The sequence below is a fragment of the Bacillus rossius genome, chromosome 12, assembly GCF_032445375.1.
Source record: "Bacillus rossius redtenbacheri isolate Brsri chromosome 12, Brsri_v3, whole genome shotgun sequence".
NCBI classification, from domain to species: domain Eukaryota; kingdom Metazoa; phylum Arthropoda; class Insecta; order Phasmatodea; family Bacillidae; genus Bacillus; species Bacillus rossius.
The window spans coordinates 50,314,508-50,339,114 of NC_086339.1; the positions used below are offsets into that span (position 1 = coordinate 50,314,508).

General features: G+C 37.4%; 1 protein-coding gene across 1 annotated transcript in view; it reads left to right on the forward strand.

The window, feature by feature from the left end:
• LOC134537929 (myrosinase 1-like) overlaps positions 1-24,607 on the forward strand; it is a 241,491-nt gene that overhangs the window by 149,626 nt on the left and 67,258 nt on the right. Inside the window, exons 7-8 of the mRNA XM_063378905.1 lie at positions 19,827-19,974; positions 22,690-22,847. Of these exons, the coding sequence (XP_063234975.1) occupies positions 19,827-19,974; positions 22,690-22,847 (306 nt within the window). The remainder of the gene's footprint in view (positions 1-19,826; positions 19,975-22,689; positions 22,848-24,607) is intronic.

Genomic DNA, 24,607 nt, shown 5'->3' on the forward strand with positions numbered 1-24,607 from the left:
TTCATTGTGCCCCTATCATGGGGCACAATGGAACAAATGCAATGGGTAAGAAAATATTATTTTGCTAAACTGTTTGTGGCCTTTTCTTCAATTTTGTGTTTTCATTTGATAACCTATTCATACACATGTAGTGTAAAATTTTTCTGTTAATATCCATGCATAAAACTTTGCTCTTTTCAGCTTTGTAACTTTATTGTTTCATTGTGCCCCCATCTACCCTACTGTGTGTAAATTCCGTTTTCCTGTGTGTACTGTGTGTGCATTCCGTTTTCCTATGTGTACTGTGTGTACATTCCGTTTTCCTGTGTGTACTGTGTTTGCATTCCTTTTTCCTGTGTGTACTCTGTGTTCATCCCATTTTCCTGTGTGTACTGTGTTACTGTCTGTTCATTACGTTTTCTGTGTGTACTGTGTGTACTGTGTGTTCATGATCTATATGTCTGACATTGTTCATGACCCAGTCTCGTGGTCCGAAGACGCTTGGTGTATATGTATGTATGGTTTTATACATGAACATTTTAAAAGGTTATTCTAAGTATCAGAAACTAGACTATCGTGTTAGGCTTATCGATAACATATTTAATTCGTTGGTCAGGTATGTTGTCTTGAGTTTTTTTTCGTAGGTATAATGATTAATAAATTCCACGAAAATTAATAGAAACCAAAACATAACATTTATTTAATATTAAGTTACACTTGTCAATGTTCAAGTATCGAATCGAGGACAGGAATCCATGGATTCAATATGTAAATTGATTGTAATTTGTTTTGGTGAATTCTGGATTTTTTCTCGCATTTATAGCTACATAATTACACGATTCTAAGATGGCACCCAAATTTCAAGATGGCGGGCACCTCAGTAATAATAAATTATAACTGCACTCTATCGGGTTAGAATAAAACTAGCACGATGGTAATGTACTCTATAAGACTAGTACAAACACAAGATGGTGTCCTCCAGCAGACGAAAACAAGATGGTGGCAATGTCCTCTAGCAGGTGGTAGCTCCTGGTAGCATGTACTGAACACAAAATGTCGGATCCATGATGGTCGTCAAGGTCAAAGTCAATTTTCAAGGTCAAGGTCAAAGTTCAATGCCAACAGTTGAGGTCAAAGGTATGGAAAAATTATACTAACTTGTCGCCAGCACACTCTAGCAGATGAAAAGAAGTTGGCGGTCTCCAGCGGACGAAGACAAGATGGTGTACATGACGTCATACCAGTTGATATATATATATATACACACACACACCTTGGTATTGGTGGTGTGGGGTCAGTCTAGTTTGCTTCTGTGGAGGAAGGATCTGTTTTTATTTTTTTTTATGTTTTGGTCTTACCAATTTCAAACCAAGAACCGGATTCGATCTAATCAATCAGTTTTCTAATAAGTTAATTTTTCGGTGAATTTATTACTTTTTTCATTAAAATCGGATAATAAACAAAGATTTTCAAGATGGCGCCTTTCACGACAGTTGATACAAGTGGTGACAATTCAGAATGTTGCATGTGGTGTAAAATTTTTATTACTTTTTATTTAGAATTTTTTAAATATATTAATAAATTACTGGTTTACTCACCAGAAATCAAACCGAGGACCGAAATTGTTTAAATAATTAATTATTAAAAGTAGGCGATTTTTAAAATATTTTTTGGAATTTTTTCGGAATTTCCATCATTGAAATTACGGATTTTCAATATGAGGGCCGTAATGAAAAATGCAACATTAATAGGATCCAATATGGCGGTCTTAATGCAAAGAGTAACGATGGCATCGTGCTCAACCAAGATGGCGGGCATAACGAAACATGCAACTTTTATATAATCCAGGATGGCAACCGTAACGATAAGTGCAACAGTGTTTTTAAGTAATATTTTATTAAATTTTTATTAATAAAGTAATTATTGATTTTTAAACATTTTCCCGATTTTCTAACAAACAAATTACGGATTTTCAAAATGGCGGGTATGACATCATACCAGGTGACGATATATATATACTTTGACATAAGTGGTGGGGAGAGTTAGTCTGCCAGTGGCTTCCTTGGAGAAAGTAATGATCGCCAATTTTATTTTTCCCCTCACCGGGTTCGAACCGAGGACTCCAAGCTCAATGTCATAAATGTATGTTTTTTAAAATATTTTTATTAAAATTTTATTAATTTAAATTTGTTATAAATTTTATAATTTTTTTCATTAAAATCAGATAAATAAAGATTTTAAAGATGGCATCCTTAACAGAAATTGCAACGGTTTCGTCATAATCCTAGATGTCTTCAGAGGCTTATCGGAGGTTGTAGACATGGATGCTAAAGCCTATTTAGGATTTTGTGTTCTTTCTAAGGCAAAAGTATTTTGAAGTTTTTCGAAATATCAATTTTTTAATTTTTGTGGAAGAAAACAACAAATTTTTCCTCAAAATGGGAAGTTTTAAGTAATTTTGAGTCTTTTTTGAGGAATTTTGAAGTATTTTTGAGTCCAAGATGGCCACCGTGATGTCACAATCCAATATGGTGGACCGACAATCACAATCCACAGCCTGAAGCCTGCTTCCGGAGCCCCATTTACATACTACTTAGACATGTAAAATCAAAGACTGCAATTGAAGTAGCCATTGCCATGGACAATATTTTGCGGGATTGTCGTGTACCTTCATACCTGCAAACGGACCTCGGGAAAGAATTATTCAATGCAACCTTCAAGACTTTGATGAAGAAGTATGGCATCATAGTAATGTCAAAGCCTCCGTTGTTGAACAGAACTTTGCGTTCCAAGATGTGGTGAGAGTACACGGCTAACGGAAATTACAAGTGGCTTGACATCTTGCTAAAACTAATAAGTGAGTATAATTTCACAGTGCATTCTACCACGAAAATGAAGCCAAAGGATGTAAAGGACAATTACCTACTTCGAACAGTGTTTTCCAACGTGAAGAAGAAAGATCCACGAAAGCTTAAAGTTAATGTAGGTGACATTGTGCAAATCTCCAAGCAGAAAGTTATATTCGAGAAAGGTTTCACTGCGAACTTGAGTCCCGAACTTTTCTGTGTGACACATGTACTGAATCAGAGCCTAGGACCTACCACCTCGAAGATTTGGACCACAAACCTATTCGTGGCAGCTTAAATGCCGAAGAGATTGAGCCTACGTTGTATCCCGATACGTACTTGGTGGAGAAGATTATAAAACGAAGAAATGGATGATCCTACGTTAAGAGAAATCGAGAAATGCTAAAGACTTCAGTGATTTGTCTGTGTTTTTTTGTACTTGTAGTAGTGTAGAATTTATGTTTTAAAAATTTTTGTTTTTAAAATTACTTGCGGTGTTTTTATTTTCTCAAACCTGTCACTTTTGTGGTATTTTTTTTTATTAAAGTTGTTTTGTATCGCCCAGGGCTCGAACCAAGTATGGAGTAAATATGTAAATAAATGAGTGATTTTTTCGGTGTGTTATGGAATTTTCCCCAAATTTCTAGGTCAATAAATAAAAATTTTCAAAATAGTGGACATAGCGGCTTACTGGAGGCTGGTAGTATAGGATTTTAAGTCTCTTTAAGAATTTTGAACATGATTTATTGAAGTTATTATATTTGCAGTCACAATTTTTTGCATCATCCAGGTATCGAACCAAGGACAGGAATCGATCGAATCAATCAGTATATTGATTACAAATTTAAATAATGAATTTTGGAATTTTTTCATTTAAATCGAGTAATAAATAAATATTATCAATATGGCGTCCATAACAATAATTGATAGTGGTGACATAATTCAAAACTCTCGCCTGAAATCGAACCGAGGGTCGAAATCGTTTAAATAACTTAACATTTGAAGTAGACAATTTTAAAAATAATTTTTGGAATTTTTTTCGGAATTTCTAGCATAAAAATTTCAGATTTTCAAGATGGCGACCATAACGATAATTGCTACAGTTACGTCTTAATACAAGATGGTGGTTCTGTCTCGAATAGATGATGATTTTATTACTTTAAATTTAAAAAAAATACAAGTCCGAATATGCATGTTATTTTTATATATATACCTTATTTAAATTCTTACTCTGGTAAATGTCTCAATGGCCGTGCAGTTAAAAGGTGTAAATTTTCCAACCTAAAGATCAGAGCTGCAATGGTTCGAATCACAGTGCTTCCAATGTATTTTGCATAAAAAATTAAATTTAATATGCCGATAAGAACCATAATAGCTCTGGTAGGTAATGGAACATTGGCCTTATGTGATGAGACAGAACTATGCTGGCGCTCTCTAGAAACAGCAGGAACAAAGTCGATGGTATCCAAGATGTCAGACTCCAGCAGAACAAAAAAAGATCAAGAGTGACGCTAGTGCTCTCTAGGAACAAACAACATAATTAAATTCGACTGTATCCAAGATGGCGGCTTCCAGCGGAAAAGAAAAATAATCGATATGATGGCAGTGACGAAAATTTCATCATGAGTGAGTAGGGCACTCGATTTAAAGATAACAGATCCAATATGGTGGATCCAAGATGGCAGATCCATTATAGCCGCCGGGGTCAAGGCCAAAAGTCCAGGTCACGGTCATATAAGATGGCCGCTGTGACATCACAGCAATCAGCAGGCTCCATGGCTCCCGCTCCACACCCTGAACCCTGTCCCAGGAGGAACTATTACATACTACTACTTTAGCTAGATTTATGTGGACTGACTAACGCCTAAAGACTACTATGGTGGGAAACATCCCTTGTCTAATCTGATCACACCTTAAGGGAAAAACACGGTGAGGCGTCCCGGTAATGCAGTCAGTCCACAATCGTGACGAACAGTGGGCTTGGGGCGGCCGAGACCCGTAATTAAATGTTTCGTTAAAAAAGAAAGATGGGGTGGCTTCGGCTCTCGAACTGAAAGGTTACGAACATTACCGAAGTGCTTGTCGAGGAAGGCATGCTTCGATATCTCGAAGTGGTTGTGCTGCCCGATGTCAGCGCGACCTACTGAGGTGTAGCTGAACTGAGTAGAGGTCGACTCGCGCGGGGAAGCTGGTAGCAGTATTGGGCTTATGGAGAGGACTGAGAAAGTGCTCTGGTGGCCTGGGGAGTAACTACAGTACTGGTTACTGCGGGAGACGCCAGACGGCTGGCATTCTGCGGTCGTTCAAACTCACAGGGGAAGTGATTCACAAAGCTACCGCTAGATGGCATAAGTATGTACTTCATGTACTACTGTCGTGGGGGCGGTGTTCCCAGGAAAACTTGGAGATGTGGGGGTGTGTGGTTGCTGATGACAGTGGGAAAGGCTATCTACAGGACCCGGAGGCATAACTTTACTTTGGCGAATATGATTCGCCATCATTCCATGAAGTGCTCGCGTCAGGGGAGGTCTATAAACTGGCCAGTCTTGAGAGCTTGCAGGGCTCAGCAGTTCTCGTCACGAATCGGGGGTGAATTACAGGAGACGGCCATGCGCCAAGGCGTGAATAAAAGGATGGTCCTGCTGGGTAATTGAATGGTAGAGCTGAGACAATTTGAGGAGACGAGTCTGATATTAATTAATTTTTGAAAAAAATTCAAATTTATAATTGTGCCGAAAATACCAGTTGGCGGCACAATACATTCTACCCCAACACGATATAGGCTCACACAAAAGGACAAGTTACAGGGCAATGAGACAAACAATATAATTAAGCATAAATAATTTTATTGGGGCAGAATGAAAGGAAGTTATTATTACAAGGAAGTAAATAAAATACCATCAAAGTGGCAATGCAAACTCCAGTTAAATGCGACTGGCAGCATGGCATGACACAAAATTACAGCCCATATCAAAAAGCCAAAGGCAGTTAAGGTTCATGCAGAATTACACAGTGGCCAAACAAATTGAGAACTAAAGAGTTTAGCAAACATGTTACAAGCTAAGCGCAGCCTCAATGTCCAACATACTTAAAGTAACTTCACGTACATGGTGCAAACGTCATCACCGATACTGACCAGAGTTGTAGCGCCTCACCGAACTACAACAGAATGACCTAGACAACATATTGCGAAGACAGTAGCAGACAGACTGGCAGACAGACTGGCATGAATAGCTCGAGGCAAAGACCGACAAATCCTTAAATATAAGTAGCACAGAGGATGCTAGAGCTGCGGCGGAGAAAAAAAAACTACATTTGGAAGGAGAGCAGATGTGGAGGGAGAAATCATCAAACTGAACAGTCGGGGGGAGGGGGGACCATTGAGGCGAGGGAAAGAAATCCCTAGGATATGCACCCACAGCATGAAGTATCTTATGCTAACATGAATCTTTGTATTGTTTGATGTGCCCATTTTATATATTTTTTGTTACTTAGAGTTAAGAAATAAATTGTTTCTTGTATTTTTAAATTACAAACTTTACGTTTTGTACAAGACACCAAAAAGAAGTTATATTCTAGTGACACATCACTGGCGGTTGACAAATGCCGGTGAAGGGTTGAAGTGACAGCTATGGCTTTAATTATTGTTTTACATGCCGGAGTATATGTTAATCTTGGTCCTAGGGGTTGAACTAGTTGTTGGACCGACTCTGGGACCCCTACTGGAACCAAACAGAAAAGGATGTCCAGTAGTCTGTGATAAAAAAAAAATGGAGTAGTTAAGACAAATGGCTCGGGAAAACGGGGTAACAATTTTATATAAAGTTAACTGGTACCGAAAGTATCAAATTATCCACTCACCATTATTCAGGGGATGGTAAAAATGAGATCACTTGCTCCGAAGATACGCAGCACTCGTGAAAGACACTCCCGAGACATACTGATAAACTATTTATAAGAAGGCACTAATGATAATTACAAAATAACTACACGTGGGATCACTCCCGGACTCGTGGGGGAATTAAATCTCTCTTTTTTTTTTTAAAAAAAAAAGGTCCTTCCTGTGACTTAAATAATAATATCGACTGTTGTGGTTAGTGCACCGCACATAATTGCGTTCGTAATGACAACGGAGGACCTAATGCCAATATTTGAAGGGCCCTAGGTTAAATTTCGCGCGAGTAGTCCAAGGGACTAGAGATATTTGGAAGTCGCCCTCTGATTTACCAAGTGCCGGGATTGCTATGTGGTGGCCTACACTCCAGAGGCATCTGGAGAGAAAGCACTGAGCTCTAATGCAGCGGAGGAGGATTAGACTTGGCATTAGTTCCCGATGTCTCTTCAGAGGGCAGGGTGAAGAGCATTTAAGGGAAGCGACAGTGCTGCTCTTTACGGCAATTAAATTTTATTCGGATTCACTTTTAATTAGTGAATTTCTGTTACTAAATCAGAAACTACAATATTTTTATTGGGACAATTTCAAACAGGAAAATAGCCATTACTCATGTCAAATAATATGTTTAAATACGGCTGAAAATCACTTTAATGCTATACGAACTTCCTTCTCCTTGATGTCTAGCGAAGCCATCCTTCAATTGCTATCTATAGGGAAGTAGAAGAGGGCATGCTTAATGTCTTAGCCACAAGATGGTGAATATAGGCCTCTCGTCAACCAGCGAGGAGACTTTAAGGGGCCTCCCTAGTAAAAATGTTTAGCGCGGTGGGCCACTGGCCACGTGCTACTGCCAGTGGTTGGGCGTGGCGATATACCTGAGCCTGTCGCCTGCGCTGCGGTGGAGGGGGGAGAGGGCGTTTCAGCGAGGGGGGCGGAATAATGGGAGGGTTGTCATTGTGTGGAGTCCATTTGCTACTTATACCTGCGTTATCTGCGAACAAGATCGTGGCAAGAAAGGTGACTGTTTTTCCCTTTCGCTACATTCAACCAAAAGATAATGTTCTCATATTGCCTTGCTTGCTTCCTGACAGTGTTTATTAACTTGAAACATTAAATTAGTGTTGCGATCCAGTCCATATCCATGAAATGCAAACAATCGTCAATTCTGTTTAAAACATTTATTTTTATTTTTTAATTATGTTCTACATAGTTAAGAGATTTACATACATTACAAAAAATTGTCACCAAAAATTGATGCGTTAGCTTGTGTTTTCAGAAAAAAAATTGTAAAAATTATTATAATTAAAAAAATTTCCAACATTATACTTTAGAACTGACATTTGTGTGATGAATGGTTTTGCACGAACATTATGCTTTCATTCATAAAAGTCTTCCGCACCGCGACGAGAAATCACGTCGTACTAATAGATTGAGTAATAAAACTGGGAATAAAATTATGAAAATAATATTAAATATTTTTACTCTTAGACACAATTCAACTTTTGAAATCGCAATAACGACAAACAAATTTTTAACTTACTTCCTGAAGAAAAAGTGCATGTCAAACTCACTTTAAAATTCTGTAGAGAAAAAAATGTCAGGAACAAAGTGTTCCCACCAACGACACATCGTCAACTTTGTATTCTAGGGTTCACGTCGTATTTAGTTACACTAAATATTACAGCATATTATTATTTTCTGGCACTTATTACATGTTTAGCATTTTATTTTTTTAAATATTTTTTAATGACTTTAACGTTGCATAATATGATAAATAAATATACACGAATGAACTTGAATCCCGTTCCGAGTTACATACAGACTGTTTACGAGCAGTGTTAATTTCTTAGCTCTTGCAACAGCGGCCTACGGGTGGATTCAGACTGCAGGCTTAGTCAGTCATGCTGAATCCACCTGAGTTCAGATTTTATCGAAGACAAGTACGGGTGGTATGTAAGAACTCAGTGAGCACTGACTGTTGTGCTCAAGGTGTCAGTGAAATGTATAGCTGGAATCACGCACGGGCGAAAATCTGTAGGATTCCCATGAGGCCCGCGCGATAGCGTGAAGATTTTTTCAAATGCAAGCGGGCCCCCTCCGATGGGCTTTTTTATTTCAGGGAGGTTCGGGCCACCCTGAGATTCTCCCCTCCTCCCTTGAATAAAGTATTTTTTGCTTGCAGTACTTCAAATTTTTGAATTAATTTAGTTGTTTGTTAAAAAAAACCTTCTAAAATCAAAGAAACTACCTACTTCCTAAATAGATAAATAGCGCTTTAAGAGATCACACGCTTTTATTAATATTTAAACGCCAATATTTCAAATGTAGGTTTCACATAATGATAAAATCGTATCTATTTTCATGGATACGCCTAATGGAAATAATACACAACAATTCGTCATATATGTTTTTTATGCTTTTAATAACTACTCTACACATGAGCAAATTTCAATATACATAAAACTAAGGAACTCTGCATTACATTTTAAATCTGTGTACGACACTAATAGAAATTGAAGCATAAAATAACATTTTTATTTTTTAATTAATAAGTATTTCATCAACGTGAGCTATGCTTTCATCTCAATGAAGCCACGCTACATAGAGGAAGTGCACATGTATTCAGTCATAACAACAGACCCTCCGGATCACAGAGTAAACGAATGAATGGAATTCATAGAATTACCAGGGTTTTAAGACATATTTTCGCTTCTACTCAATCGCAACATCTCACTTAGCATGTATAATGATATGGTTTCAGTAAACATAACATAAAACATATTCGCCCCATGTACAGTAGAGGAAACTAAAATGTTTGGAACACTGTAAACTAATTGTATTGTCATTTCTGTAGTCGCTCGAAGCGGCTACTATGTATTATTGTTCAATAAAACGAAATATTAAAACAAACAAACAATAACATTACGTTCAGACAATTCGTTGCGTGAAGTGAATGTAATAAAATACACAAGACAGTTTCTTAAAAATACACACACCATTACCAAAACACAATCCCATAAAAATCATATAATATTCCATGTCGACTTTAAATTATTATCTATTATTCACCATGATAATTTCTTGCGGGTAGCCAGCAGCAAAGGGACACAATTTTTATTCATTTAATTAACTTTGACCAAACTTGTAAAACCTGGCATGAGCAAAGTAAGCTAATTCACAATTTTATTTTGCGTCACAATATTAAACATCAACTAATGATGAATTAAGAGTTTGCTTCGCTTGGTAGAACATCGAATATAGTCATCTCCAGGTATTAAACTGAATTTTGAAAGAGGGACTCAAGTTTCTGAACAAGTTGTTGACTTTCCTGATGATCCATCGACAGTTAGTAAACGGTCTCATCGTCGGGATGTCGAGCTTGGGACCTTTTTCCTCACCATAGACCCGTGGTCTGTTCTACCATTCGCACAGCTATCCCAACCTATACAAATAGCCGAGTGCTACTACTCCCGTTGCTTCTATCATGGAGCTCGCCCGCAGTCGTACTTCCCTATCCAGCCTGCGTAATACACGCGTCCTACCTGCTAGCCGCCAAGAACGCGTCCATTTGTGATAAAGCCTCACCCGCTAACAAATACTAACTCATTAATTATAATATGCAAAACATAAAAACATTACATATGCGATAAAACAAAATTTGCTGCTGTCATAAGCCGAAGAAAAAGAATCAAGTTGAAATACCTATAACATAGACAGATAAATCTAAAATAGAGTTATCGATAGTAATGTTTTAATAAACAGAATAATGTATGCCATATTACACTAAATACGTGTTCTTACTAACAACCGAATTTAAAAATAATATAAATTTATTATTTTCTTTTTCAACCATAACCGCATAGACGAAACAATACTTTTGATAAACATTTTTGTACAACTATACGACAGGACTAAAAGTACATTGTACGTAACAAGTATTTGCTTATAGGAATTAATGCTGCAGAATATACGAATAGATTCTAAAGCATAGAATTTAATATATATATATTGTCGAATTTATTTGGCAATATGCATGTACAAAAGATTAAATATGAAATGAATTATCTGTTTTTAACTACAAATACACTTTTATCATATCTCACTTTCATTCAAACTTCAGAGTGTCATTTTCAACAACAAAATAGCCACAACTTCACTTAAAAATATTTTAACTTGATACTTATATTGTCGCAAGGGCCCTCGGTCTCCGTCAAGATCTACACAAATATCACTCAACATAAAAATAATAAAATAACATCTTAAGATTTCAAAATAAACATTAGGAGGGGGGGGGGGGGGTGGTAGCAGTAGAGCTGGTACAGGGATTGTCTAACCTCCTTAGGACAGGGGGTGTACGGTGTTGACTGAAAGAAAAAAAAAAGTATTATTTATCCCACATCGTTTCAGGTTTTATTTCCGGTAAACTATGACCAACACAAAAGTAAATAATTAACTAATTAAATAAATAAATACTCCTTTGAAATAAATAAACAATAAATTATCCTCTTCTTAGCACGAGTATTACTTTTTTTTAATAACATGATTATTCTTAACGCACACCTTGACCCATCCTTAAGCTAAAATTAACGAAAGAAATTTTACATTACTGGATACCACAAACTGCCTGCAATCCTGGAAAGAATCAAAACGTTAAGTCATCCTAACACAATTTTAAAATACGCCCACAGATGTTACAAGAGGTGTAGGAAAATTACGAGTTCGCCATTACTTACAACACCTTCGAACGGCAGCACGCAGCTACCCGCCAGGCCGGGGCTCCGACAGACCTCCAGCACCTCACCGAGAAGAACCACCCCGCGCGCACCCAGGGTGGCCCCCTTTATTAAATTCACTTCACATCGTCATCACGTCGAGAACACTCCACGCGAAAACAAAAATCCCGGCCGCGATTTCACAACACAACCGCCATTCCGCCAACCGACGCTATCCCCCCTCCACCGGTCATGCCAGACTCGCACTTCTGCCACCTGGTTGCGACACAAACACCAGCGCGTCAGGCGCGCGCCTGCGCGAGAACAGCAACGCAGCGAAACCAACCAGGACGGCCAACGCTCCCGGAGATTCCAGGCCAGGATGACGCAACCGCCCGCGTAGCTGGCCAGGCCCTCGGGCGGCGAATCACGCCACCGTCCCAGAAAAACAGAGAGCGCTAGCAATCTACCGCGCCAGGAAAACAAAAGTCAATGCCCGAGTGTCGCAAACAAGTGTCAGGAACTCACGTGGGCTCACAAAGCACTACAAGCGCAAGGCCAAGTTCAATAAACCCTACATGTAAAATTTTACCGCGTGACAATATTGTATAACTTTTGATGAAATTAAATGTTAAGAGTTTCATTTAAGTTCGAAAGGAAACATAAATATAACGTTCAAAATAAATAACAAACGTTTTGTCTAGTTAGGAGTACTGCGTCATGCAAATAAAGGAAAGTTAAACTTTTCAGTATACGGCTGCAATAATTATAGAGGAAAATGCTATTTATTCATTATTTTTAATTCCCGTTTGAAGAAGAATAAATCGAAAAGTGCTATACCGAAAGTATAAAGTTGAAGTTCAATATTGCTTGTCAAGTAAGTTCAAGATCAAAATAAAAAAGAAGAAAATTTGTTTTCTTGAATCTACTTTTTTCAGAAAAGTATACATAAATACATTATTTTTTAAAACTTAAATAAACATTTTTAGTCCTTGAGTATAAATTTTCTGAAATATTTTTTTAGTTAATTAATTTTTTCATGCGAAGAAATATTTAATTTTTAAAATCACGAGAACATAATTTATTACGTTTATGTATTCTAAAAGCTTAAAGATCGACTATATGCTATTCAATTTGCCCAAGAATTTTACTGCAATAGTAGAGGATTGCAAAAACACAATTTAACTAATAGGTATTATCACAATAAGTTATGTTCATAAACTATATTAAAGGGAAACAAATATTTATCATTTAATGATAAGCAACTTTTTCCTTTGAGGTAAAAATTGAGGTATATTTAATGTAATAAGTAAATCCTCTCATAAAATTTACTGAAACTAATATTCTTCATTGTCCGTCATATTATGATTCCAAACAGTTTAAATCAACTGAAACATGAAATAAAATAGTAAGGTTAACCATGAGGTGTGGAAGAAATGAGAGATTGCTTTGTAAAAAGTGTTAAAAATTTCTCATGAAATATTGTGATTATTATGTTCGTATATAATGTAATAAAAAATTCAATACATGAAATTCAACACATAGGTACTTTGTATTGAAAGTTATTAAACATGCCTATATTTTAAAAACACATGTGCGTATCTAAGTCGAATTGTTATGTAATACATGATGAACAATAACATTACCAACACAACTTCCCTTCCAAATAACTTTCACCCAAAGATAAGGCCGCGGACAAATTATAAACACTGGTCGCACGAGGAGCTGAAATAAGTCTTATAAGAAAGCCGGCCGGAAAAATTCTTTTCAAGCCAAAGCTGAAAGTAATGGATGTTGTTTGTCTAAAGCAGGCAGTGAAATGACATACAAGTTTACAGAATAGCCATATAAGATCTTTGACGCTTCTTATCCCGTCAGTGGACTGTACGCGAAGAACCAACTGCATCATGGCCCGCCGCCAGTTATATACTTACGTATGAATACACTTGTAAACGATGGTTTGTATACTTATGTATGTTGCCGACATCGATAGGTATTCTTTGGCAGCTCGATGTGGATTCATTCGAACACGTTTGCGCTAAACACGACATATTTTTACATAAGAGTGACCTCGCGCACTGAAAAAAGTTGCAGGTCTGTAACGCAACAATGATACAAATATTACATAGTTCGAACATTTTCTGGAGCACGACATTCACTTTGGGTAATGCTAAGCTACTTGATAGGTACACTTTACCCGCTTTAAAAGTGATAACTTAAAAAAAAAAGTGTACATGGAAGCAGACTCAGCCATATGTTTATTGCTGTTGTATTTGTCATAAACCTACTATGTTCAATACGGCCTGTAAGTAGAACCCATGTATTTTTACGACTTGTGTACAAGTTGTGGTTGTAAAGCGAATTTATATTCTTAGTTAACTAACGTCTATCATAACAAATTTGGAATAAGGCTACCTTAATTTTTTTTCTAGAACGAAAATATCTGGAAATAAAAATCAAGGAAAAAAGCATGAAAGATTACGGATTTTTTTTCAACAACAAATAATTTATGGTTTAACTGCTTTGTGTATTATATAAAAACATAACAAGCTTTCAAAATTTTACAATTTTTTTGATTATCCATTATAGTTATGTTTTGTTTTAACTCATAAATATATAAGTTGATTGCCAACGTCACGAGTGTACAATAATTTATTTCACACCGCTCCGGGTTGCAGGTAAAGTAACAGGCGTGAAATTTGATCAGAAACGCGTTCTATTTATTCAGGCCCTTTAATTGGGCGTGACGGACCATGTGCCAAATATGTAATAATTATAAGTAGGTGAAGTATTAAACAAAAAGAACTTGAATGCAAAATAATGCATCTAACAAAAATAATTTGCAAGGTTCTTTCGTGGATGTTGTAATGTATGGGCAATATTAACTTTATTTTAGCTTTTGGATAAATTAATTATTGTGGTTAGTAAAATTTTAATAATTTTGTATAATTGCTGTAAAAAATTTATTTCCTGCCCTTATTAATTAATCGAGCTGTAGAAATAAGTTTATCTGAAAATTTACGTAATCTTCATTAAACATAGCCACTATTTATACTTTTTAACTTCAAAATGGTTTTTGAATTTGGTAATTAATAACGTACCATCCATAATTACATATGTGAGCGATCGGTCACTGACCTCATCTTCAATACTCCTCGTGACTCCTGCGCCAGGAGGAACATATATAAGTTATACTTCTGACTAGCTTATTTAATATAGATCTTCCCTAGTTTTTATTTTTTATTTATCATTCCATGAACATTTTTAAAACAGAGAAGACCATCAGATATCTATCTAACCAAAAAGCATAGAAAAATGACATTTAGTTTTCAAAATATGATTTTTCTTTTAGTTTAAGATACATTTTATATAAACCTACATTTTTAAGTATGAAAACTTTTGTAAATAGTTAACCATTTGGTTAATACCAGTATAAATTTTTCTTTAGCGTTGTAAGATGTGTAAAATCATTTTGGGAAACTAAAATAATTTAAAAAAATATTGGGTAGTATAATAATTGTTTTTTGAATATTTATTAAAAATAGAAGGAAAACACTGAAGTGTATGTTCATGTTAAAAGTTAAATATAAATTTTGTCGAATTAGCTAGCGAGACTGTAAAGTCACCAATAAATAGTTCGTACGGCAACTTTCAATGTGTTGATTGATAAGTTTCAATACTATATTTCGTAATACATGATCTAGTATTGTAAGCTTTAGGATATTAGTAGTTTAAAAAAAAAGCGATGTTTTAGAGATACACGAATATACACACAGAGTAAGTCGAGCACATGGTACTGTGGCGAGGCACACTAAAAGCAATTCTGAGAATTTCTTTCGGTCACGGGATTATCTTACCTTTGCGGTTGTGGGTTGTCTCCCTCTCACGCACGCACACGCAGGTAGCCTGCCTCCCCTTCGGGCACTGGTTCCCTCACCCCGCTACCTGAGCTGTGGGCTGCGAGCTGGCTTCGCCGTGCGGCAGCACGAGACGGTGGAAAACTTTCAGGATTTGCAGAAATTGCGGAAAAGAAATCTCGGAATTTAAAGCGATGACTATATGTTTTAAATACATGAATTTCTTCAGAAAAAAATTATCTTTTTGGCTAAACTTGTACTTTTTTTCTGTCATTATCCTAAGCAGTATAAAATGGCCCCAAAATTGGACAAGTTGGTGATTTTTTATTTCATATTTTGATTGAAAAAAACAAAAATGTAAACATATACAGACAATTCGTGTAGTATATTCTCGTGGGTGAAAAATTTTCAGATTCGTAGTGTCGATCAATAAAGTCCCATCATTATTTAAAAAACATAGTGTTCCGCTAACTGCTGAAGCTACTAGGGAGGCCCCTTAAGTGGTCAGGGTCACTGCAACATGGGAAGTTAATGTAATATATGATCCAGGAGGGGAAGGTTGAAGAGAAGGGGGGGGGGGGGGGAACTGCTATCTCGATACATGCCTGGCAGGCCTCGAATTTTATAATGGAGCATTTCTGGAGCTGCTTATCTAAGCTGAATTCTGGGAACGGGGCTGCCCTGGGAGGACGCTAAGAAAAGCACACTCGGTCACGAAACTGTTACCGTCGCATTTGTTGCCTGTGGCGGGAAGAAAAATTTATTATGCTTATTCTTGGCTGGTGAACCCACCGCATGCTCTTGTTTTCGGTGCTGGGAAAACATAGCTGTTCTAGTAGGAAAGATTTGATCAGGATGAACAATGGGCTAACAAAGTTCATATTAGAGGTTTTAGAGGAAAAATAACTTTGTGCCAATTATTTTTAATTTTCGGGTCAGTATTAAGTCATATTACTAGACTAAGTGATGGATAATTTTTGTTTGAATTTCACCTGATAAAAATTATTTTTTTTCTAATTTAGTAACATAAATTCACTAATTAAATGTAAATGTGAGTAAGATTACATTGCTCGTTAGGTAACAAATTCTTCATGCAGAGATAGATTTCTCATAAATAACCAGAAGCAATTGGACAACATCAGCAGGAGTCTAGCCAGTAAGAATCAGGAGCACACAAAGAAAACTATCTCTTGTTTTCCTAAATCAATATCAGCGAATCACAATAAATAATAAAACCTAAAAAAATAAAAAAATAAACAATTAAAAAAAGTTTTTGTAAGCTTGTGAACTCCTCCCTTGTTCAGCAAGGTTAGAGTTTTAGCAAAAGCCAGATTTTTTTGTACTTTTTAAATTTTATTATTATTTTTAGTTGTATTTTTAATGTATTACTTTTTTATTCACTGCTCTTGATTTAGAAAACGCGTTAGTTTTCTCTGTGTACTCATGATTATTTGTCTCAATATTTTGGTGGTTTTTCTCCATGTGCTTTGATTATTGGCGAGACTTATGCTGATGTTCTCCGATTGCTTCTGGTTATTTCTGCGAAATATATCTATGAATGAAGATTTTTACATGATGAGACATGCAATTTTATTCAGATTTACATTTAATTCTTGAATTTCTGTTACTGAATCAGCAACTACAACAGGAAAATATCCATTACTCAGTCAAATTATATGCCTTAATACAGATGAGAATCACTACATTGCAATACGAACTTCCTTCTCATTGATATCTAGCGAAGTCATCCTTCTCTTACGATCGTGAGTAGGCATCCTGCATCCCACATGAAAAATAAATAATACCTATCTCCATGTAACATATGGTGTAATCTGTTTTTGAAAAGCAGAAATACTTGTCCATGAGTCTTTCTAAATGTCAAACTAACTCTCTCTCTCACGAAATATTAAAAGCTATATTTAAGTAAATGTCGCAATATAAAACTCTCAGTTCGCATCTGATATTAGACGCAGAAGATAACACGTATCCTTGGTCGTTGCCTGTAGCTGTATCGTATGGACAATGCTGTGGTTACTGCATCAAGGTATTTTTCCTGAGAAGAAATGCTAGACTTCACGAGAAGAAGTACTTTGACACGAATATGGCCGCCATGACATCACAATCTAAGATGGCGGACCGGCACCTCGCACCTCAGCCGGAAGCCAGCCGCAGGACATACGAATATGTACTACCCACACTTATTTTGTGGGCTAGTCTCGTCCAGTTGTGTGTAAGGCTCTTCCAGTCTGTGGTCAGGATAACACGACTATTCAGTGTCTATTCTGTAGCCAAGCATGTAATCGGCGGCCAGGTATATTCAGTTTGTGGCCGACATGTCCAGTTATCTTCTAGGCATGTCTGTCAGCATCCAGGCGCGAGCAGTTGTTGGTTAGATACGTCAAGTTGGTGGCAAGCTACATCAGGTCGGTGGCCCAGCACATATATTCAGTGGCCAGGAACGCACATCCAGTAGGTGGAAAGATGCCTCCAGCTGGTATTTAGGTATGTATTCGATTGTCAGGCACGTCCAGTAGGTGGCAACTAATGTCCAGTTCGTGGCAAAACATGTAGGCCTATATTCAGTGGTCAGGTACATATTTAGTGGTCAGGCACATTCAGTTAGTTTGATATAGATGTCCTGTTGCTGGTTAGTTACTTCCAGTCTGTGGGCAGGCTAAAATGATATTTTTGTGGATATGCACATCCAGTAGTTGATGGCTAGACACCTCCAGTCTTTGTCCAGGCACTTCAGACAGGTTGGACAGGCATGATCATTTGGTGGTCAGACACATAGTCAGTAGCCAAGGGATGTAATATTTTAATGAGTTAACATAAGGCGATTAAAGATTGTAAGTTTTCAGCTGGGGATAGTGCATTTTAATAGAAGTGGACTTGGTTTAATTTATTTTATTGCAACATGAGGTTTACCACAGTTCGAGTGAGGAAAGCTGCCTCTGAACAGCTACTCGGGTGTACCTGATGTGTCAGTGTTGTTTGATTTCAGCCATGTCATATGAATGAAGTTTGTACACGAAGACATATGAGATGAATGTCTGCTGTATGAATATTAGAAAAAAGGACTATAACTGGTACTAGCCCCCCCCCCTTTTTTCATTTTATTAGGCTCGTGAAAAGAGGACAGACGATCAGAACAGACCAGAAACATCTGGAGGGTTGAGGAGGGGAAGGGGGATCGCGAGGAAGGGAGAACCACCTGGAAGTGACCAGAAGCTTTGGGTGTTGGAAAAGTGAGGTGGAGGAAGGATGGTTTAAGAGGGGTGAAGTATGATATCGAGTGAAGCTGGATAAGGGGAAACAGACTTGGAGAGAACAGCTTGAGGGAAGGGAAAAGGTGTGGGAGTGAGATTAACAAAGTCGAGGTCAGCTCAGAAGGTTGGTATGATACACATCCTATATTTCTTGCTCGTGTAACTTAAAGTTACACGAGCAATGTCCAATGAACAATGCTCTCCTCCCTCAGGTTGGGCTGCAAATTGCAATAAAGGGTTGGTCTCACTCTTAGCGACATATGCAAAAACTGTTCTGCTTGGACTGGTGTCTTGAAACACACGATGGCGAACATGACCGACGTGGATTCGTTATGGAAGCAACTACGACTACTTCAGTCTGTGTGAAGAAAACCGAATTCCTCAGTATGTAGTGCTAGTGGTCGCGGCGCAGCTTCAGGTCCCCAGTGCGTGGTCCTTGGATAAGCGGGATCGGCCCTCACACTGGAGACGTCTTGAACATGCATAACCCAAGCTCAGAACCTTTCATCCTTACTTTCTCGCCTCATGCTATTCTCATACTTTTTCCGACAACAAGAAAGTATGCTAGGAGGAACGATGAAAGATCCTCGACTTCCGACTTCGCAAGCGGATAATAAAATTGAAAACTGTGTTATAATGTGCAGTGAGGCGAAACATAGCAGGAAACTGAATATCAAATATTTAGCAGGATATACAGCAGAAACGAAATAAATCCCAATTTAAGTACGATATGAACTGCTATGAATTAACCTTGGGTCTTCCCACATGTGCAAACTCAATAAACAAACACACAATAAAACAGTTTAACATATTTACAGATAAAATACAAATAAATATGGCGATGAAACCATTATTAAGTTAAACATGTAAACATCTACTAATGTGTGCGCGGCTATTATCAGGCAAACTAACCATTAATTCACTTTATTTTGGTGGCCACATATTTTGAGGCATGGCATACCAGAAATTGGGAATCCAGTTATCATTTATATGTACATATATAAAATTCTTTCTTATTTCTAAATAGCATTACGAATTTTTCGCACAGTTTAAATCGATTTTACTAAGCATTAGTAAAATACGTAGTAGTTAAATTAACATTACAAACATAACACTTTGTATGAGAACCTCCTGCAGGAGTTGATTTTGTTAGAAGTTATGGGCCCGGCCAACAGATAACGTCACATTACACATAAGAAAAAAAATTGTTTCTGTTTCCATTATAAGAGTCTCACTTCTTGTTCTATGATGTATGTTCATGTTCGCAGCTGGGATGGTTCGCGCACCCCATCTACAGCTCAGAGGGCGACTACCCCGCCGTCATGAAGGAGAGGGTGGCCAACAAGAGCAGGGCGGAGGGACTGCCGAGGTCCAGGCTGCCGGAGTTCGACGAGCACTGGGTCAAGTACATCCGAGGTGATCCAGCTCAATGCGAGACATGAGAAAAGAAAAATAAGTTTTCTTAGAAACTTCAAATGCTGTTATGTTCCACTTCAACAGAATAATCTACAAGTAATATTGTAAACTTGTCTCCGTTCAATTCCTTAATACTTATTTCTATCGCCAGTAAAACGTGGTTCACCGCAAACCTTTCCACGTGGAATGTCATATCCGCAAGGTACACAATTAGAAACGTGTGAACCCGTATCATTCAAGCAGTTAAAATAGTGGCGGATACAGAAATTCATTTCGGGACAGGATTAAAAAAATTAAACTAAGAGTATTTGCATTTTAAAACTAACGTCAACAAAAGACAATTACATTATCATTCTCAGCATGCATCGCTGCATTTGTGGCTTGTGATTTTTAATGTTTTAACAGCTCACCTTGCATCGCCAAAATAAGATACTGCATTCAATGGTTTTTTTATTTTCCTTAACTTCAACGCCCTATCACCCGGTATGTCACCCTGTAAGTGGAAACTGCACGAGCACAGGAAACATGGCGGAACATTTGCAAGCATGGTGCAGAAAATAGAAGACTTCACCTGTTCATGTATAGTAACACGTTTCAGTAATGTTCGTCGTGATCATAGTTACATGTGCCCACACTACATCGCAGTGACTGCCAGAGATTTCAGTTGAAGGTTAAACATAATGACTTATTTTTTCTCTATAAAATCGGCGACAACGGTTCTGTCACTACTAACCACAAAACGTAAAAACGAAAGGAATTTAGTTTTGTCCCGCACGATATCAGAATTTAGGTGACGTTGCAGAATTCCTTGGGATCAGGATCTAAGGCCTCGTAAAGATGAATAAGAATAAGCAAAATAATGTGTTGTGATATTTATGGAAACATATTAAGGATTATCATAAAGTTTTTTTATATACTAAAGTTTTCTGTTCTGGTTAACATATTTACTTCAAAATAACCATATTTTGTTTATAAAGACACAATAATCAATAAATGCTCATTTAATACAATAAACACAAATTGGCTTATTTTGAAGTATTGCCTATCAATTCAATACCGCAATAATAGAAGTTTGCTTGACAACCGCGGTTTCAATAAACAAGGACACCAACCTGACAGTTCAACATTTGTTAAATTATACCTTTATTTAAAACACATTTGCAGATGGCTGTCTCAGGAATTAAAACGTTGTACACAAGTAAAATATAAGCATTATAAACTAACAATACAGTTTAACTTACAAGTTGCATTATTAAAAAAATTACTATACATAAGCTTTGACTGTGAATGACATTCTGATGTTATATACGGAATCATTTGTGTATAATAAGCGCAGGGTAGGCCCTCTCTAGTGATAGCCCCTTGTCGGATGCGCTCATGGAAAACAGGAGAGAATTGATAATTCCGCAGCCATTCATGCTAGCCTCGGTGCGCACTTGGTTTACTCGTCACGGTGACTTAACAATTTCCGCAGCAAAAATGTTTTCTGATGCGCGCACTGCGATTGATAAATCGATCGCTCCTCGTTTCACTGACGTGGATCCCGTGCGTGTTCGCTCCTTGGACACGTGCCGATGCAACATGACGCCAACACCGTTGGGAGTGAATCCCACTGCAAGACAAACATTAAAGAAAAGGACCGTATCTAAGTTTTCTGAAGACTAATCTTCCTTGTCAAATTTTTACTGGATTACAGAATAGTAGAAACCTGTTTGATGAATTGTTAATTATTTGAACAAAAAATCACATACAGAATATCAAAATGAAGAGTATCTATTCAATAAAAACTGTAACCAAAAAGTTGCTAGTACATGCAGCTATGTACTTTTCCATACGAACTAACGACCCTCGCATCGCTATTAAAGTGGGTCCTATTGCATATTGGTGATCACCGCGGTTTCAAAGTTGCATGAGCTTTCATTTGCATAAAAATTGCATTGTATTTAGTTACGGCTAAATAATCGCGCGCGTGCATTTTGTAAGTGCGCGCTTAGTCTTATTGCGCAATACTACAGTTTACAACACATCTCGCACTAAAGTCAGGTCTGACATCCACTCCCACAATGTAAGGTACTTATCATATCTTTCTTGTCCTTAATGTTTGTTGTACAGACTCTTTGCTAAAGGTACAGTCATTCAGTTCAACATTTTATGTCTGAACCCCCCACATTATACCAGTTTCATGGTCTTCATAAAACTCTTTAGATCCAAATAAGGTACCGAGGTATAAAGAGATACTGCTTCAATACATATTGCGCTAAAAAAATTTAATGTTTTCAAGACAAAGACAATGTCTTCAATACTCAAAATCTTAAGACAAATATCTAAAATAGAATCAAAAGAATTATCTATTAGAACGCGGTGTTCGCCCTAATTTTGTGCATCGAACACACAAGCACCGATTCAGTATCCAACATAGAGTACGATCCCAGTAAACTCACTACAGATATACATCAACATTTTCAAACTTGTCATTGAAGTGTGTGCATCCTCTACATGTACTGCATGTGTGTCCACAATTTTGAAGTGTGTGTTTTTTTATTTAAGCTCTTTAGCGAACAAATTTATATAAATAGCTTTATAAATTATGACTTAAAATTGAAATAACCTAACATTGAAGTTGAGACTGAGTCATAAGCTGGTCTCTTAAAACATTAATTTAAATGTTCAGTTGCACGTCTATAGGTGACATTAACATGGAATATTCTGCTGCAGGAACGCATGACTTCTACGGCATGAATCTGTACACTGCGAACCTGATCAGCTTGTCCAACACCACCGCAGACGCCACCGTCCCTCCAAACAGCGACATGGGTAGCATCATAGCAGAGCAGGACCCCAGCTGGCCCTACGAGGGCCTCAATAGCTTCAGGGTAAGCGCGCAAGGCCAAGCCCGGGGTTTCTTCACAATACCGCAATGAGGCGGCTGCAAACTGTGTTGTTACCAGAGCAGTGGCTGGCTGTGTGGTCTGTTTGCCAGATGTTGACTTCTAACAACGTGCCCATGAAGAGTTCTAGGCAATTCAATGCTGCAATTACCTCTATACGAGAATTTTATAGTTGTTGGTGCATTATTGTGTATGAAAGCTTAATGACTAAAAGTGATAGGAATGTAACTCAAACGAATACCTTTGTTAAGTGCAAATCCTGACATTTTAGAGGGAGTAAATAAAATAATGATAGTTGGAAGCAGTTAAGCAATGCTGCCTGCCCGGCACAGCAATTTACACACAGAGACAACACAGATGCATACATAGAGCACGGGCAGATGCACAGACGCGCACACGCATATATATATATATATATATATATATATATATAGTAGTATAGGAATGACGGACCTGCGCCAGGCGCCAGGCGCTGGATTGTGATTGTCGGTCCGCCATCTTGGATTGTGACGTCACGGCGACCATCTTGGAGGAGTGTAACGGGACACAGCGTAACGGGACAAGTTTGACCTTGACCTTTGACCCTCAAAATTCGCCAAAATTGGGCAAAATTTGCCCAAAATTCCTCAAAATTCGTCAAAATTTACATTTCTGTGAAAACAATTCCGCCAAAAATTCTCAAAAAATTCCACAATCCAAAAATTAGAATTTCGAAAAATCCTCAAAAGTCGGTTTGCCCTAGAAAAAACCCAAATTCCTAAAAGCGGCTTAAAACTCCTAAGAGCTAGCCGCTCTAAGCCGCCGAGGTCATGACCTTGAAAACTAGGATGCCATGGCAGCCATATTGGATGATGACGTCACCGTTGCAATTTTTGTTACGGCCGCCATCTTTAACTTTTTTATTTATTATCCGATTTAAATGAAATTTTTTTTAAATAATAAAAAAAAATTAAATAATAAAATTTTAATAAATTATTTATAAAAAATATACATTAACGACACGGAGCTCGGAGTCCTCGGTTCGAACCCGACGAGTGCAAAAAAAATTAAAAATGGCGACAGGCTCCTTCCTCAATGGTGGATGCAGGCAGACTGACTCCCACCACTTTTTTTCAAAGCATATATACCATCAGGTAGTATGACGTTATGTCCGCCATCTTGAAATTTGGACGTCATCTTGAAAATCTTTATTTATTAACCGATTTTAATGAAAAAATTCCAAAATTCATCAAAAAATTAACGTATTTGAATTCTGTTTGATTATATCGATGTACGTCCTTGGTTCGATTCCCGGAGAGTAAACAGTCGATCCTTCCTCCATGAAAGCTACCTAGACTGATCTACCATCACCAGTACCAAGGTATATATCATCAACTGGTATGAAATCATGTCCGCCATCTTGTCTTCATCCACTGGAGACAACCATCTTGTTTTCGTCTGCTAGAGTGTGCCGATAACATGCAGTATATTTATCTGCTCACCATACTTTTGTCCTCAACTGTTGACACTGAACATTGACCTTGACATTGAACATTGACCTTGGCCTTTGACCATGACCTTGAAATTTGACCTTGTCCTTGAAATTTGACCTTGACCTTGAAATTTGACCTTGAAATTTGACCTTGACCTTGAAATTTGACCTTGGCCCTGAAATTTGACTTTGACCTTGAAATTTGACCTTGACCTTGAAATTTGACTTTGTCCTTGAAATTTGACTTTGTCCTTGTCGACCATCATGGATCCGA